This window comes from Myxocyprinus asiaticus, chromosome 4, assembly GCF_019703515.2.
Source record: "Myxocyprinus asiaticus isolate MX2 ecotype Aquarium Trade chromosome 4, UBuf_Myxa_2, whole genome shotgun sequence".
Classification (NCBI taxonomy): Eukaryota; Metazoa; Chordata; class Actinopteri; order Cypriniformes; family Catostomidae; genus Myxocyprinus; species Myxocyprinus asiaticus.
Window position 1 is genome coordinate 13,938,219 of NC_059347.1, and position 13,389 is coordinate 13,951,607.

At 36.7% G+C, this 13,389-nt stretch overlaps 1 protein-coding gene across 1 annotated transcript in view; it reads right to left on the minus strand.

Annotated features, from left to right (window-relative positions):
* man2a1 (mannosidase, alpha, class 2A, member 1) overlaps nucleotides 1-13,389 on the minus strand; it is an 81,194-nt gene that overhangs the window by 36,370 nt on the left and 31,435 nt on the right. Inside the window, exons 7-10 of the mRNA XM_051696068.1 lie at nucleotides 9,397-9,583; nucleotides 6,348-6,525; nucleotides 5,892-6,103; nucleotides 706-891 (exon numbers count right to left, since the gene is read on the minus strand). Coding sequence (XP_051552028.1) covers nucleotides 706-891; nucleotides 5,892-6,103; nucleotides 6,348-6,525; nucleotides 9,397-9,583 — 763 coding nt within the window. The remainder of the gene's footprint in view (nucleotides 1-705; nucleotides 892-5,891; nucleotides 6,104-6,347; nucleotides 6,526-9,396; nucleotides 9,584-13,389) is intronic.

Consider the following 13,389-nt stretch of genomic DNA (forward strand, 5'->3'; position numbering starts at 1 on the left):
CCTTTTATACCCGTATGTCCGGGGGAGTGGCATGCAAATTCCACTCGCCAATTCTCATTGGCCTTTTTTCAAAAAAGCAGAGGTGTTTGGGGCTCCCAAGAGTGACCCCTAGTGTCACTACATCGACACAACAGCGAGTGAGTGACAGATAGGGAACTAACATTAATAAGGATTAATAAATGCTGTAAAAATATATATTATTCATTGTTAGTTCATGATAAATAATGCATTAACTAATGTTAACAAATGGAACCTTATTGTAAAGTGTTACCAAAAAAATAAATAAATAAACAGATTTATAATTTTGCTATCCTCTCAGTTATTGGCCATAACATAAAAATAATTATTGGCTATCAGTATCTGCTAAATTTTCTATGCATCCCTATAGTATAAATTAAAATTACAGCCTTCTGTCATCCTGCAATTAAACCCCAAATTATGAACCATAAGGGTTAGAGATATTTAAGAGTTAAGATCATTTATTTTTACTTAAAATAATTCTTTTGTGGGTGGTATGGTTCACTGGTTAACAATCTGGGCTGGTAACCCGAAGGCTGAACGTTCGAAACCACAGAAGGAGAGATTGCTTAACTATTGGGACTTAGACCCAGTTTGCTATAAGGGAACAGATCCTTTACTAAGTGAATTGGATAAGAAAGCATCTTCTAAATAATAAATAATGTAACTTCTCTAATAATGTGCTACCTGGTTCCATAGTCCACAACCACCCAGTCTTTGCCTGTGCCCGTGATGGCATCATGGTGCTGGAAGAGACCCAGATTGCGTCTGGCTTCTGTCAGTAACCTATAATTATCTACCGCAGGGTAATCACCGGGTTTGCCAGTCTTCTGAATGTTGGCCAAGGTCAAAGAGTAGAGGATCTCAGCTGCCCTGCAGACAAGTTGAAAAGACATCTTAAACTTGATTTAAAGTTCTCTAGAACCATGCTGATACACAGAAGAATAAATCCATATTCTTTTATTATTCTTTTATTCTTTTTATATTCTTTTAAAAATCTTTGTTTGTGTTCAGCAGAAGAAAGTCACACATCTGGGAAGGCATGATGGTGAGTAAATGATGATAGATTTTAATTTTTGGGTGAACTATCCCTTTATCGTTTTGAGGTTTTAAATTGATAATTTTATTTTGAGATGTGTGGCAGAGCTCATTTCATGACCACTGGTGGGAAAAGCAATGGTAAAGAAAATGACAGAAGTTTGAGGTAAATCTTGTTATGGCTATAAAAAAGTAAAAGTGAACTTATGTACAAAAAGCGAAAAACTGGGTTACGGTGTGGCACTTACAATGGAAGTGAATGGAACCAATCTGTGTTGTTAAAATACTCATTGTCTCAAAAGTATAGCCACAAGACGTGAACAATATGCATGTGAAAATGATTTTAGTGTGATAAAATCACTCACTAACCTTTTCTGTGTAAAGTTATATACAATTTTAAAACTTTGTTACCATGATGACATAATTGCCTAAACCCTAAAATAAAACGTAAAAACTTTGATTTAAACAATTTTACAGTTCAAATAATACACAAATTTTAACAGAATTAATGTAAGTGCTTTTATAAAATTATAAGCTTCACATTTCTGCCTTTAAACCTTCCAAAAATTGGCCCCATTCACTTCCATTGTGCCTCACTCTAACCCAGATTTTTACTTTTTTTAAAGAAAAGAAGGGATGTGTCAAAATGTATTTTTGTGGTAATCATTATTATGCAACAAATGCTGTCGATTGAGCTTGACTTGTATTGAACCCGGAATATTCCTTTGTCATGAAAATACTGTCACAATGCAAAAACTCACAATGGTCCTAAAATAGAATCCATTTTCTTGAAGCAAAACATAATTTCCCATTTCTTTCTTTAATTTTTTGGGTAAAATTTGACCTTAAAATGTTTCTTGTGAGATTGTATTGATATTTCATTGACAATCAACAGCTGAACAGCAGTTTGAAGTTATTCAAAGTTTAAATAGACCTTTGAAATCAGACTCTTTAGCTGAGAACTTACAAAATCGTTCAATCCAAAAATAAAATTGTCTATCATTTACAGCTGGATACACACATAGCACATAGCAACATAACGAAAAACCAACATACCTCACACCAATTATACTGCTTTCCATTCCATCGTGAACAACCAAACACTGACTTAATAATTAATTAAACATTAAATGACCTTGGAAAAGATCTCTCATAAATCTGATGTGTATGTGTGTCAGAATGTATTTGCACATTTGTGCATGCAAATGTGTGTGTGAGTGTGTGTGTAACTGAGCAGAGCTGAACAAAGTCCTATTTGCAGTGTGAAAGAAGCCATCGTGTAGAACGGGGAATAGTTTAACAACTGCATACTGATGAACATTTAGACACCCATCAAAATGTAAATCGTGTGTTAAAGAGAGTTTGCAGCGCGCTGAAGGTGTACCTACTCTATTCACTTGTGTGATGAAGTGCGGCCACCTCTGAGGGAACGGAGTGCAGACTTACAATGCAGAAATTTATATCCATATCACGTTCCTATACTAAACAATGACAGTAGGCTAGCTGCTGGCATACACAAACAAATACGCACATATTTACAAAATATCTAAAGAATACATACAGCAAATCCCTTACAAAAAAAGTATTGTGTTGGTAAAATGGTACTTTGATGGTACCAGATGGTCACACCATGGTGCTGAATGACTACCATATTCATATGCCAGGGTGTTTACATGGTACTTCAAAAAATACATTGATACAATGATATGCTTCCTAAAATCATGGTATTACCATGGAAAATGTCCAACAATATGGCGTTACCATTGTACATGTACAAAAATCTATGGTATTACTATCAGGCATGCTCAACTAACCATGGCATTAAAATGGGACATGGCCAGAAACATGCTAATACTAGGACATGTAGATTTACCATGATATCACCATGGTACTACCATGGTACATGATAAAAAAAAAAGATATGGCAACAGCATGCACTTACAAAAAGTACCCTCAAAGTACAGAATCACCTTGGAAGTACCACAGTTTTTGTTTTTTGATGATGTCCATAACATTACCATGATACATGTCTATAAAACTATGGCAATACCATGGTACATGACCAAACAAACATGGTACTACCATGGGACATCTCCAAAAATACTTCAAAACAATGGTAAATCTACCAAAGACAAATTGCCAAACCATGGCAATACCATGGTACATGTCCAAAGAACCATGGTACTACCATGGAACAAATCTAAAAAGAACGCAACAGTGCCCGCCCACATTTTCAGTCATCTTGGTTCTGGAAGTATTTTTCCCATTAATTTTTTCCATACAGATTCCATAAAATCAAAAAAAGTATTTGAAAATCAGACAAAAAGACAAAGGTAAAAGAGTGTGTACTCACCATTTTTAATGAGGAAATGAACCACAAGCATTGCAAATGATGTAATCGAATTAAAAATTATGAAACAATATACAACTATTGATTCAAAGTTGCTGATTTTAAGTGTGTAAACAATATATTTAAATTGAATTGTAAAATATTCAGTTAAATACAAATTATATAAAGTACACTGAGAGTGTAGCGGGACCGATTCGAATGCGTCATTCACAGTGCGTCTTGGAAGTGGGCGGTCATTGCAGAGCTCTTTTGATGCAGTTTGTTTGCTGCAATTCTCTGATTGGTGGATCTTCTCTTCACGATCATGGATAGGCTCTTCACCAGGAATTCCGCTTAGTTGAATTAACGCATACTGATGTCTTCAACAGAAGCACATACCATTGATTAACAACCTCGGAACTCAGACTAGGTCTGCTTTAAAGGTTTATAAGTTATCGTTATAAATCAGTTCACCTATAGAGAAAATGAAGGGGATTTTTACTTCCAGAACCAGACTGCTGCACTCTATAGCACTGTACACGTCCAAAAATCATCATTCAAAAATGGACTACCAAGGTACTTTCTTGTTAGTTATATGGCTTTAAAGGTAAATTTCTATACAAAAGAGACCCTTATGGTCAACTTTCATCATTGTGAGTGAGCTGTAATAGGTGAGATGAAGTTAGCATGCAGTTAAGAGAGAAAAAGTCAGATATCCAACTTGTGTCTTTCACCGCACAGTATGTGATAGAGCACAATGCAGGCAATCAATATGTACCAGAACAACTTCTCAATCTCTACAACTGAGTCAATAAATAAACCTGCACAGACGTTTAACAATTTCTCGCAAGCAAGAACAAGCCATTTCCTTCAAAGTCCACATATTAGCATTACAAATTTTATAAAGGACATTTATGCGATGAGATTATTTTGTTATATTCTCTGACTGGGTCAGTGTCGTGTTAGAAATTATCCAAAGAGTAAAGTTTGTGAAGCGTACACAGATGTGAAGGTGCCATAGTCAAAGCTTATGGTCCAATAAATACTGCCACTGAGCCATTTGAGTGGCTGGCTCAACACTGGCTGCTTTAATTTGCTGTGACCTTGTCATTGGGCTTCAGTTTTATCGTGACAACACAGACAGTTCATCTGATCTACAGCTTCGTGTGTAAGTTAACAGCGTATACAGTGCTGAAAAAATAAGCACTTCGTTCCCTAGACAGAGACGTTTGAAGCTTTGTGTGTTTGTTAGTTTAAAAAAAGTCATCTTATGGTGACCTAGTTTTAACAAAAAAAGTACCCAAGTATAATTTATGGCACTACCATTGTTCTTTGGAAGTGTTATAATGGTAATGCCATGTTTTTTTGGACATGTCCGACAATCTTGCCCTTTTTTTTTTTTTTTTTTTTTTTTTTAAGTCTTTGAGGTACCATGGCGATGTCATGACTTTTTGGACTTATTTTAGTAAATATTTTTGGATATATTAGGACTGTCAATCCATTTAAGTTTTTAATAAAATTAATTACCTGATGTGCCGATTAATCACTTGAATTAATCACATAAGTCAAATTTATTCTGAGAAAGGCCATCAAATAAAGATAATTATATAATAATAATAAATATAATATGTAATAAATATTATAATTCACATAATTCAAATACATTATACCATATACATATATTGTGGCAGAAGACAAGTTAAGCATTTCTACAATACCAAAAAGTAGCTTAAGTGTCAAAATATTGTTTTCTTTATTTCCATATCATTGAACATAACGCTATTATTGGCGTATTTTCATCTGAGCTATTTTTAATTGTTGGTCTATGTACTCGTGTCTCACGGACGCTTTGAGCGTTTCACTCAAATTCCATCATTAGTTAACTAGTTTTCAGTGTCTATCGCCGTAAGCGCTGTGTTTTAGGACCTTGTGTCAAGTTAAATGTAGTTTGAAACGTTGAAAAAACACGTCTCTAGATACCTGCATTCTGTTGTGCTCGGTCCAGTTGTCTATGAGCGCAAAAGCATGACTGTGGAAGGCTGTGCTTCCTGTTGCTTTCGTTGGTTTGACAAAGAATGTTGCCTGTAAAGCTGGAGTTGCGCTGACTGCCCCCTACTGCCACAGAAGGTGGTACATCAAGCTTAAATTGCTCCGATGGAAGGAACATTCCCTATTACAGAATCTACGTACAGATTGGGGCCATGATTAATTGTGTACAATTTTTTAACGTGTTATTTTTCATATAATGCATTACACTAAATTAACACGTTAAATCGACGGCCCTAAAATATATTAATCATTCAGTACCATGGTGGATATCAAAGTACCAAGGTATTACCATTTTCTTTTTTTTTTAAATGTTCAATGGTATTGCCAAATGTACCACGTTTTTTTATTTTTTTTTAAATCAATAAAATGCCATGTTCTTTTGGATTTGTATCATGGTAAATAAAAAGTAAAAAGTCATTACGGAGACAGATGCAGTGGATTTGGTAACCTTGGTTACCTGAGGTGTGATTCCAGTACTCGGTCCAGCTGTTTATAGAACGGTCGTGAGGTGAAGTATCCGCTCCAGTAGTGGTCATCCCGATCTGCATAAGTAAAGAAGTCTCCACTTAACACGGGTAGAGCTGGCTCGCCAACATTCATGCCAACTGGATCCATGCCAGTGCTTTTACGCAAGGCCTCAAAATAATCTGAAATGGTGCCAAACTGGGCCTGCAAAGAAAACCCAAAAAAGTTATGCTGTACTTGAAAAACGTATACATAAATAATTGAAAATATAGTGTTGCTACATGAAAAGTGAGCATTTAAACACTCCATGAAATCAAAGTTGGAGTTTTGTGGCTTTTAGTCCATATGCATGAGCTTTGAGGCCATCTACATGCTATAATTGACATTAACATGTCTATTTCGTGGGTTCTTTAAGCAAGCTTTGCTGTCCTTTTTAAGGATGCAAGACCTTGACGTGGAGCTCAGGGTGAGAATTCATGTAGTCAAAAAGTTTCTGGTAGTTCTCAAACTGCTGGTCCCATTCCACAGCTTCAGTGTAGCGGAAGTCATCTCCAAGAGGAGCCAGCAGCACGTTGGTACGAAACAGCTTGGATTTTTTCCTGTACTGGTCCAACAGCACCTGAACTCTACAAATGGAGACACTGAACTAAGTGGAGGAAAATCTCAATCTGGTCAGTTTTGAGGGAATATGACTGCATTGACAATGTCAAATTTTTTTGGTTTTCTTGACTTGAAGGCTAAAAACTGTCATTCTTATGTTAAGTTTACATAGGAAGTAATGACTATATTGAAATACATGCTTCTGGCTGACTACAGTGTCCTCATTGTGAAGTGCTAGTTATATGAGCTAGTTGAAATTCGTTTACATGAACTGCTATGTATCTACGATAAGGAATTCGCTGTTTTAAAAAAGCACATCAAACAGACTTTTTCAAAGTTAGAAACATGCCTTATCTAACAAATCCAACAGCCATAACTAGATAGGTAAAGTTTTTTAAGACAAACATTGATGTTGGCTTGATAAAGCCTAGTCTGAAAGTTTAAACTAGTTTTAAAACTTTTAAGTTTGATGGTTATAAAGACATTACAGTAAGACAAACAGCCATCTGGCTAGCTAAATAGATAGATAGTCAGACAAACTGTGTCCAAAAACTGAAAAATGCTGTCTTCGGAGGCTGAATATAGAGGTAGAAAGGGATCAAGGGAGGTCCGAATCCAAAGTTTGCATCACATCCTGTCTACTGAGATACCTTCATCTGATCGATTTTTGAAGGCAGCATAGATGTATCCTTTGCTGCCTTTGAAATCCCAAAATCCTGTGTGTGCGGTTCCACAGCGGTTGAAGTGAAGAAAGAAAATGGCGGCTGAAGTGGCAGTTTATAGCCAGTTTGTGCACAAATAACATGTATATATATATATTTTTTTTTAAACTTTTTTACAACTTTTGATTTCTAGCGAGAAATTAGTAATGTAGTTATTAAAAATATGCTTGATCATCACCAAAACTCTCTTGATTTAGATTATTAGACCTTTGTGGTTCAATCGGTCTGAATGAATGCTGGTATCCTAGCAATGATGTGACGTAGCGCTGCCTCGGAAGCCTGTCCGAAACCAGATGTTCAGAGGTACCTTCATACGCAAACGCTGTCTGTTAAGTCACTGACTGATAGGTCAGCGAGGCAACAAGGCAGCTACCTTAGGATTCAGACGCAGCCACTGTCACATAGTCTGATAAATGATATCTATGAGACAGATAGATAGACAGACAGACAGAGAGAGAGAGAAAGAGAGAGCGAGAGTGAGAGAGAGAGAGAGCAACTTATCCATAGTTTTCCTGAGCAACCACTGTCCGGCGCCAAGATGATTCTAATTGTCCAAACTGACCGAAACTAGCGATCCAGAAGGAGAACAACAACCATTTAAGTGTTATTTGGAGTAAAAATGAATTTCAGGCTAAAATTGTGCACTTGTTGGCTGTCATAACTCAAGGTGAAGTGTGTAACTTTTTTTTTATGTCAAAATATGTTCTAATATCCCAGTTTATTGTTCACTGACAAATATAAGTAAGCCATTCGTGGGTTTACCTCCCCAAAAAGTATAAACACTGCGCCTCCCAGGCACTATCAAAACATTGATGTTTATATTTTGAGCGGCCCGCTCAGCTCCACCCATCCCTTTCTATCTAAACCTGTAGCATGAGTTTGGGGCGTGGCTACTTACAGTAAACTGTTCAACCAGGAGAATATGAACGTCCATGGCAGACGTGTTACAGAGGAAACTAAACTTAGCTTCGCCAAAATTTGAAGACTTGCTAAAAGACAAAGTGACAGAGAATGGAGGAAAACTTTAGGGGAATTTTTGGGGTTTGATTCTTGTGTTGCTTCTCGACAGGTAAGCAAGACTCTGGTGATGCCACACAAGTTAGCTCATTACTGTCGAGCTTCAGATAAATTCGTAAGATACTCTGAATTTTTTTTGTAATGCTGTGATACAGCAGTATTTTTTGTGAAGGTTATTGTACCATGAACATTTCACACTGTTACACCCCTAATTATGACATTAAATGTTTATCACCTTTTATTTAGTATGGCTTATTTGTTCATTGGGAATCAGAAAGGGCGAAAGGGCATGATGAGTCTGAAGGGTGTTGGCAAAGGTTGTTTGAAAACATACATTATTTTTGTAATTCCATTTGGTGCCACTAGTAGCACAGAAATTCCACACTTCACCTTTAATGATATCAACGTAACTAACCTTGGACTATCGCTTCAAGACATCTACCCACTCAGGTGAGCCACTGTCAAAAAAATGGTCACCTCGACTTTGTAAAAAGTATCGGCACTATAGGGCAAATGGTTTTTGTCCATTTTTCTGCAAGTAATATTTTAAACATCACATTTCCTGTTAAGAATATATGCTGATGCAAGTAAAAACCCTGGAGGCCGGAAATTGAAAACAGGAGGATCGTGGATCACTTCCGCATTCATAAAAAAGGTGGACAGCAGATTAAAGGCTTTTTTGTAGGTTAGTTTACATTTGAATTTTGACATTCGGTGTTTGAATTAATGAGCATTCCGTTGGCCCATTTAAACATTCCATCAATCTAAGTCTATGGGACTTCTGCGATTTTTTTTATCGTCCACTGTGCAATAATTGTATGTCCGATCAGTTCGAAAAGACAAAACACACTATTCCAGAATGGTCTGAAGGTATGCGCTGAGTTTGATGGATGCAGCTTGAAAGCTAAAGGAGGATTTAGCATTAGAATATTTGGTCTCAGTTTTGGGATTTTGGAAAACAAGTTTGTAGAATAACAATATGTTGGCTTCATCAAGCCAACATAATAATTCAAATGATTAAAGCCAAGGTCAATCATTATGAATTAACTAAAGAATTAACTAGCTAAATAACTAAAGAAATGTATTATCATTATTATTTGTATTTCGTCATGTGTAAACATGGTCACCAATGCCAATGACTGGCATGTAAAGTTGTACCTCTCCTGGACGTTGGTTTCTGTAATGGCTTGAGGTGGGATTCTCCAAGGACAACTGACTCTTCCACCCGGGAGTCTTTTGAAGTCAAACTGGCAGCAGATCTTTGGGTCAGGTCCGCACGTATGAGGAATATCATAGCTGTAGAACGGCATCATGTGACACAAAATGTCTGAACTAGAGTCCTGATCTGTTGGAATAAAAAAAGAAATGCAAATTTAAAAGGTAAAAAACAGAATCGACAAAGTAAGATTGTTTTTAAAAACTCCATTTTTCATTGGTCGATAAACAGATAGTGCTGCCCCAAATGTTACTGTATTGGGCTGGTTAAGATGCTCAAAAAAACAAAGCAAAGTTTTTAAGAAGTGCCAATATTACTGATACTTATCAGAGAAAATCAATCTTCCAGTGGCTTAAATATAGTTGATAGCACATTAAGCTAGGATAGGAGATCGTATTTGAACTTTAAAAAAAATTATATATTTAAAAACATTTTAAAGTCTGGCCCTATACCTTCCTTGTTAAATATCCTTTATAACTGATTACGGATATAAAATGGGTTAGAGCCATTTCATGTTGACTTTTCTTTCTTTCTTTATCAAACCGCTACTAGACCGGAACCAGGATAGCTTACACATTGCTTACACATAATCCCCAGTGCCAGTTTCATAAACAACGATGAGGTGTGTAATATCAGGGAAAAATCATCCAGTTTCAAAGCAGCAAATCATGAAATTATCCACTAATGTCAAAATCAAATCACATTTTATTTGCAAAAAAAAAAAATATTCAATTATCCATTCAGCACAGCAAATGCACCAGAGTGACCTTCATAAAAGCTGTGCAAATAAATAATGCACGATTTTCCTTTAAACAAGAGACCAGATGTGAAGCAGAGAGCAGGCTGCCTGTCTGTTTAATGGTGATATATGGAATTACATAAAGTAGGAAGCTAATTCAGCCTTGCACAGAGTGTACACTGCCGCAGCCAAATGAACTGTAATCATATTTGTCCTATGTTGCCTATGATCAGAGCTCTAAGTTACAAGTCCATTTTGCCAGTGATTTTTAGCACTAGGTCTGGGGAAAACAGTTGCATCCCAAACAGATGTATTACTTTGAACAGAAAGACAACGGAAAACAATAAGATGTGGATGTGGGAGGACACTTCCCCTGACCTCTCTTTTGTCTGCTGTTTTGAGAAAAGCTGGCTCCAGTTCAGCCCTTGTAATGTTCCACTCATTTCCCTCAACACTCTTTTTTTGTTGTTGTACAAATCATTCGAGAACAAGTGCCAAGAGATCAATACATCTTGAAATTTACCACTCAGCCCATTTACTCTTCAGCTCAAGCAGCTGAAGAAGTGTGAGATATTTGTTTATTGTGCAGAACACATCATTAAAGGTGAAGTGTGTAATTTCAAGTGGAACCAAACGGAATAGCAAAAATAGTATTTTATTAAAAAGGTTTCCAAAGCACTGCTCAATCTGCCATCGGTAGAGCAAAAAGATAATACCAAACTTACACCATTCACTTTTTCCATAGGGGAATTGATTTTTAATTACTTATAAGCCTTTAAAGACACACCTACAGTGAGCTCTGAGGTTGTTAATCGATAGTAAATTCTTATGTTGAAGCCATCAGTCTGTATATTTAATCTTTTTTAATTACAACTTAATTTTAAAAACACATTTAATGGGGGGCCTGGGTAGCTCAGCAAGCAAAGACGCTGACTACCACCCCTGGAGTCGCGAGTTCGAATCCAGTGTGTGCTGAGTGACTCCAGCCAGGTCTCCTAAGCAACCAAATTGGCCCGGTTGCTAGGGAGGGTAAAGTCACATGGGGTAACCTCCTTGCGGTCGCGATTAGGGGTTCTCGCTCTCAATGGGGTGCGTGGTAAGTTGTGCGTGGATCGCGGAGAATAGCATGAGCCTCCCATGCTGTGAGTCTCCGCGGTGTCATGCACAATGAGCCACTTCATAAGATGCACGGATTGACGGTCTCAGAAGTGGAGGCAACTGAGACTTGTCCTCCACCACCCGGATTGAGGTGAGTAACCGTGCCACCACGAGGACCTACTAAGTAGTGGGAACTGGGCATTCCAAATTGGGAGAAAATGGGATAAAAATAAATAAATAAATAAAAAATGTGTTTAATAGCAGAATTTGTGCTGAATAACTACACTACCCATAATCCTGCAAAGAATCCACCAATCAGAGAAACGCGGAAAACAAAGTGCGTCAAAAGAGCTCTGCAGCAATCACATACTTCAACAGCTATCTTGCAAATTTAGTTGCGAATTTAATTTATGCAAAACAACTAAAACAAACAAAAAACAAAAATAGTATTGTAAAAAAACAATGTGTTTTCATCCCATGTGTTCAAAGGAACAAAATCGTCACTTCTGGATAAATTGTATCCACTGTGCCTCTTTTCTTAATAAAATACCCGCGGTTTAAAACATGCAGACAAAATACTGTAAAGAACTTTTCTAGGAGCACTATGTGTTTGCTTTCCTCCATCTTTATTACTTTTCCGTGTGGATCTATAATATATTTTTTAAAAGTGTCAATAAACCTTCTCCTCGGCACAGTTCAAGTCTGTATTCGACTTATTTGCTCTACAAACTCTATGCAGGCTTTGGATTTTCGGGACACCATTATTTCAGGATGAACAGAGCAACTTTTCAGATGCGATGATTGGTCCGCTGGTTAGTCCAGTTATGAACGAATTATTCAGTCACATGACTTTTTTATTTCTTGTATTACTAATTAATTCAATATTATTCAGTAAATGTGTTTCCATCATAGTTTATGCGCATTTCTTCTAATTGAAAAAAAAAAAAATTATCCACCTCAGGCGAGTGTATGAATTTTTTTAGGCACATTTTGGAGATTTTATTCGCATGTTGGGGTTTCCATCCAGCAGTTTTTATGCGATATCCCAAAATGCACATACAAATATGTGGATGGAAACCCAGCTAATGACACACTGTGAATGACACAATCAAGTTGGTCTCCCTACACTCTCAAACTACTTACTGTTTTAATTTTATTGTAAACTATACAGATATATTTGTATATATATATGTTTATGAAGGATTTTATAAAATCCCCAAATGAAAAAACTGAATGGGAAAAATACTTCCATAACCAAGACTGCTGAAAAAGTGAGTGGGCATTGTCACAGTGTCCAAACATTGCTCTGCCATTCTTGTAAAGCTCCACTGACAACAGCATGCTTTAAATATTGGATAATTTGATGCACGTGTTGTGTGCACATTTTTACGTTTAATTTTTTTGTTGTCAAAATTAAATTAATTGTTAAATAAAATAATAATAATTATTTTATTTTTTTTGCATTCATAAATCAATAATATAAAAATAAATATCCTCATCAGATTTTTCAGGCTCTTCTCTGACCGCACACAACTCATGGTCTGCTACCCCCTTAAACTCGGAAATGTAATCCCGTGCCCACAATAAATCTGATCGGGTCCCGCGGGTCCTGTGGGAGTTCAGCGGGAATGCAGACCTCTACATTGTTGTGCTCAATAGAAAGGCGATTGTTTATTTATGCTTTTGTTTTATGTTGCAGTACCCTGTCATCTTATTACAGTTGATTCAGACTCAATTTTTTTCAGATGCAATTTCTTTTGCCCTGACACTTTAGATTTTGCAGCGTTTATTTTAACATAGCAAAAAAGTAAACTGAAGCAGAACACTACATGCAGGTTGGTATTGAAACAACAATTATCAAGCCATATTTCCTGAACACTGATGGCAGAGTCGAGATTGTGTGATGCTTTGGTGCACTGATGCAGCATCATTAATTTGACTCTAATATCCCAGCTTCCAGTGCGAAAGGCTGTGAGCTCCAGGCCATTCTGAAGAGTCTGATGAGCGCACAGATTTCTCCGTCAAGCAAAGCGAAGCACTGGACTCAATTCCAACTGAGCAGAATGTTCCCATGAATAACAAATTGAATAGGGTGCAC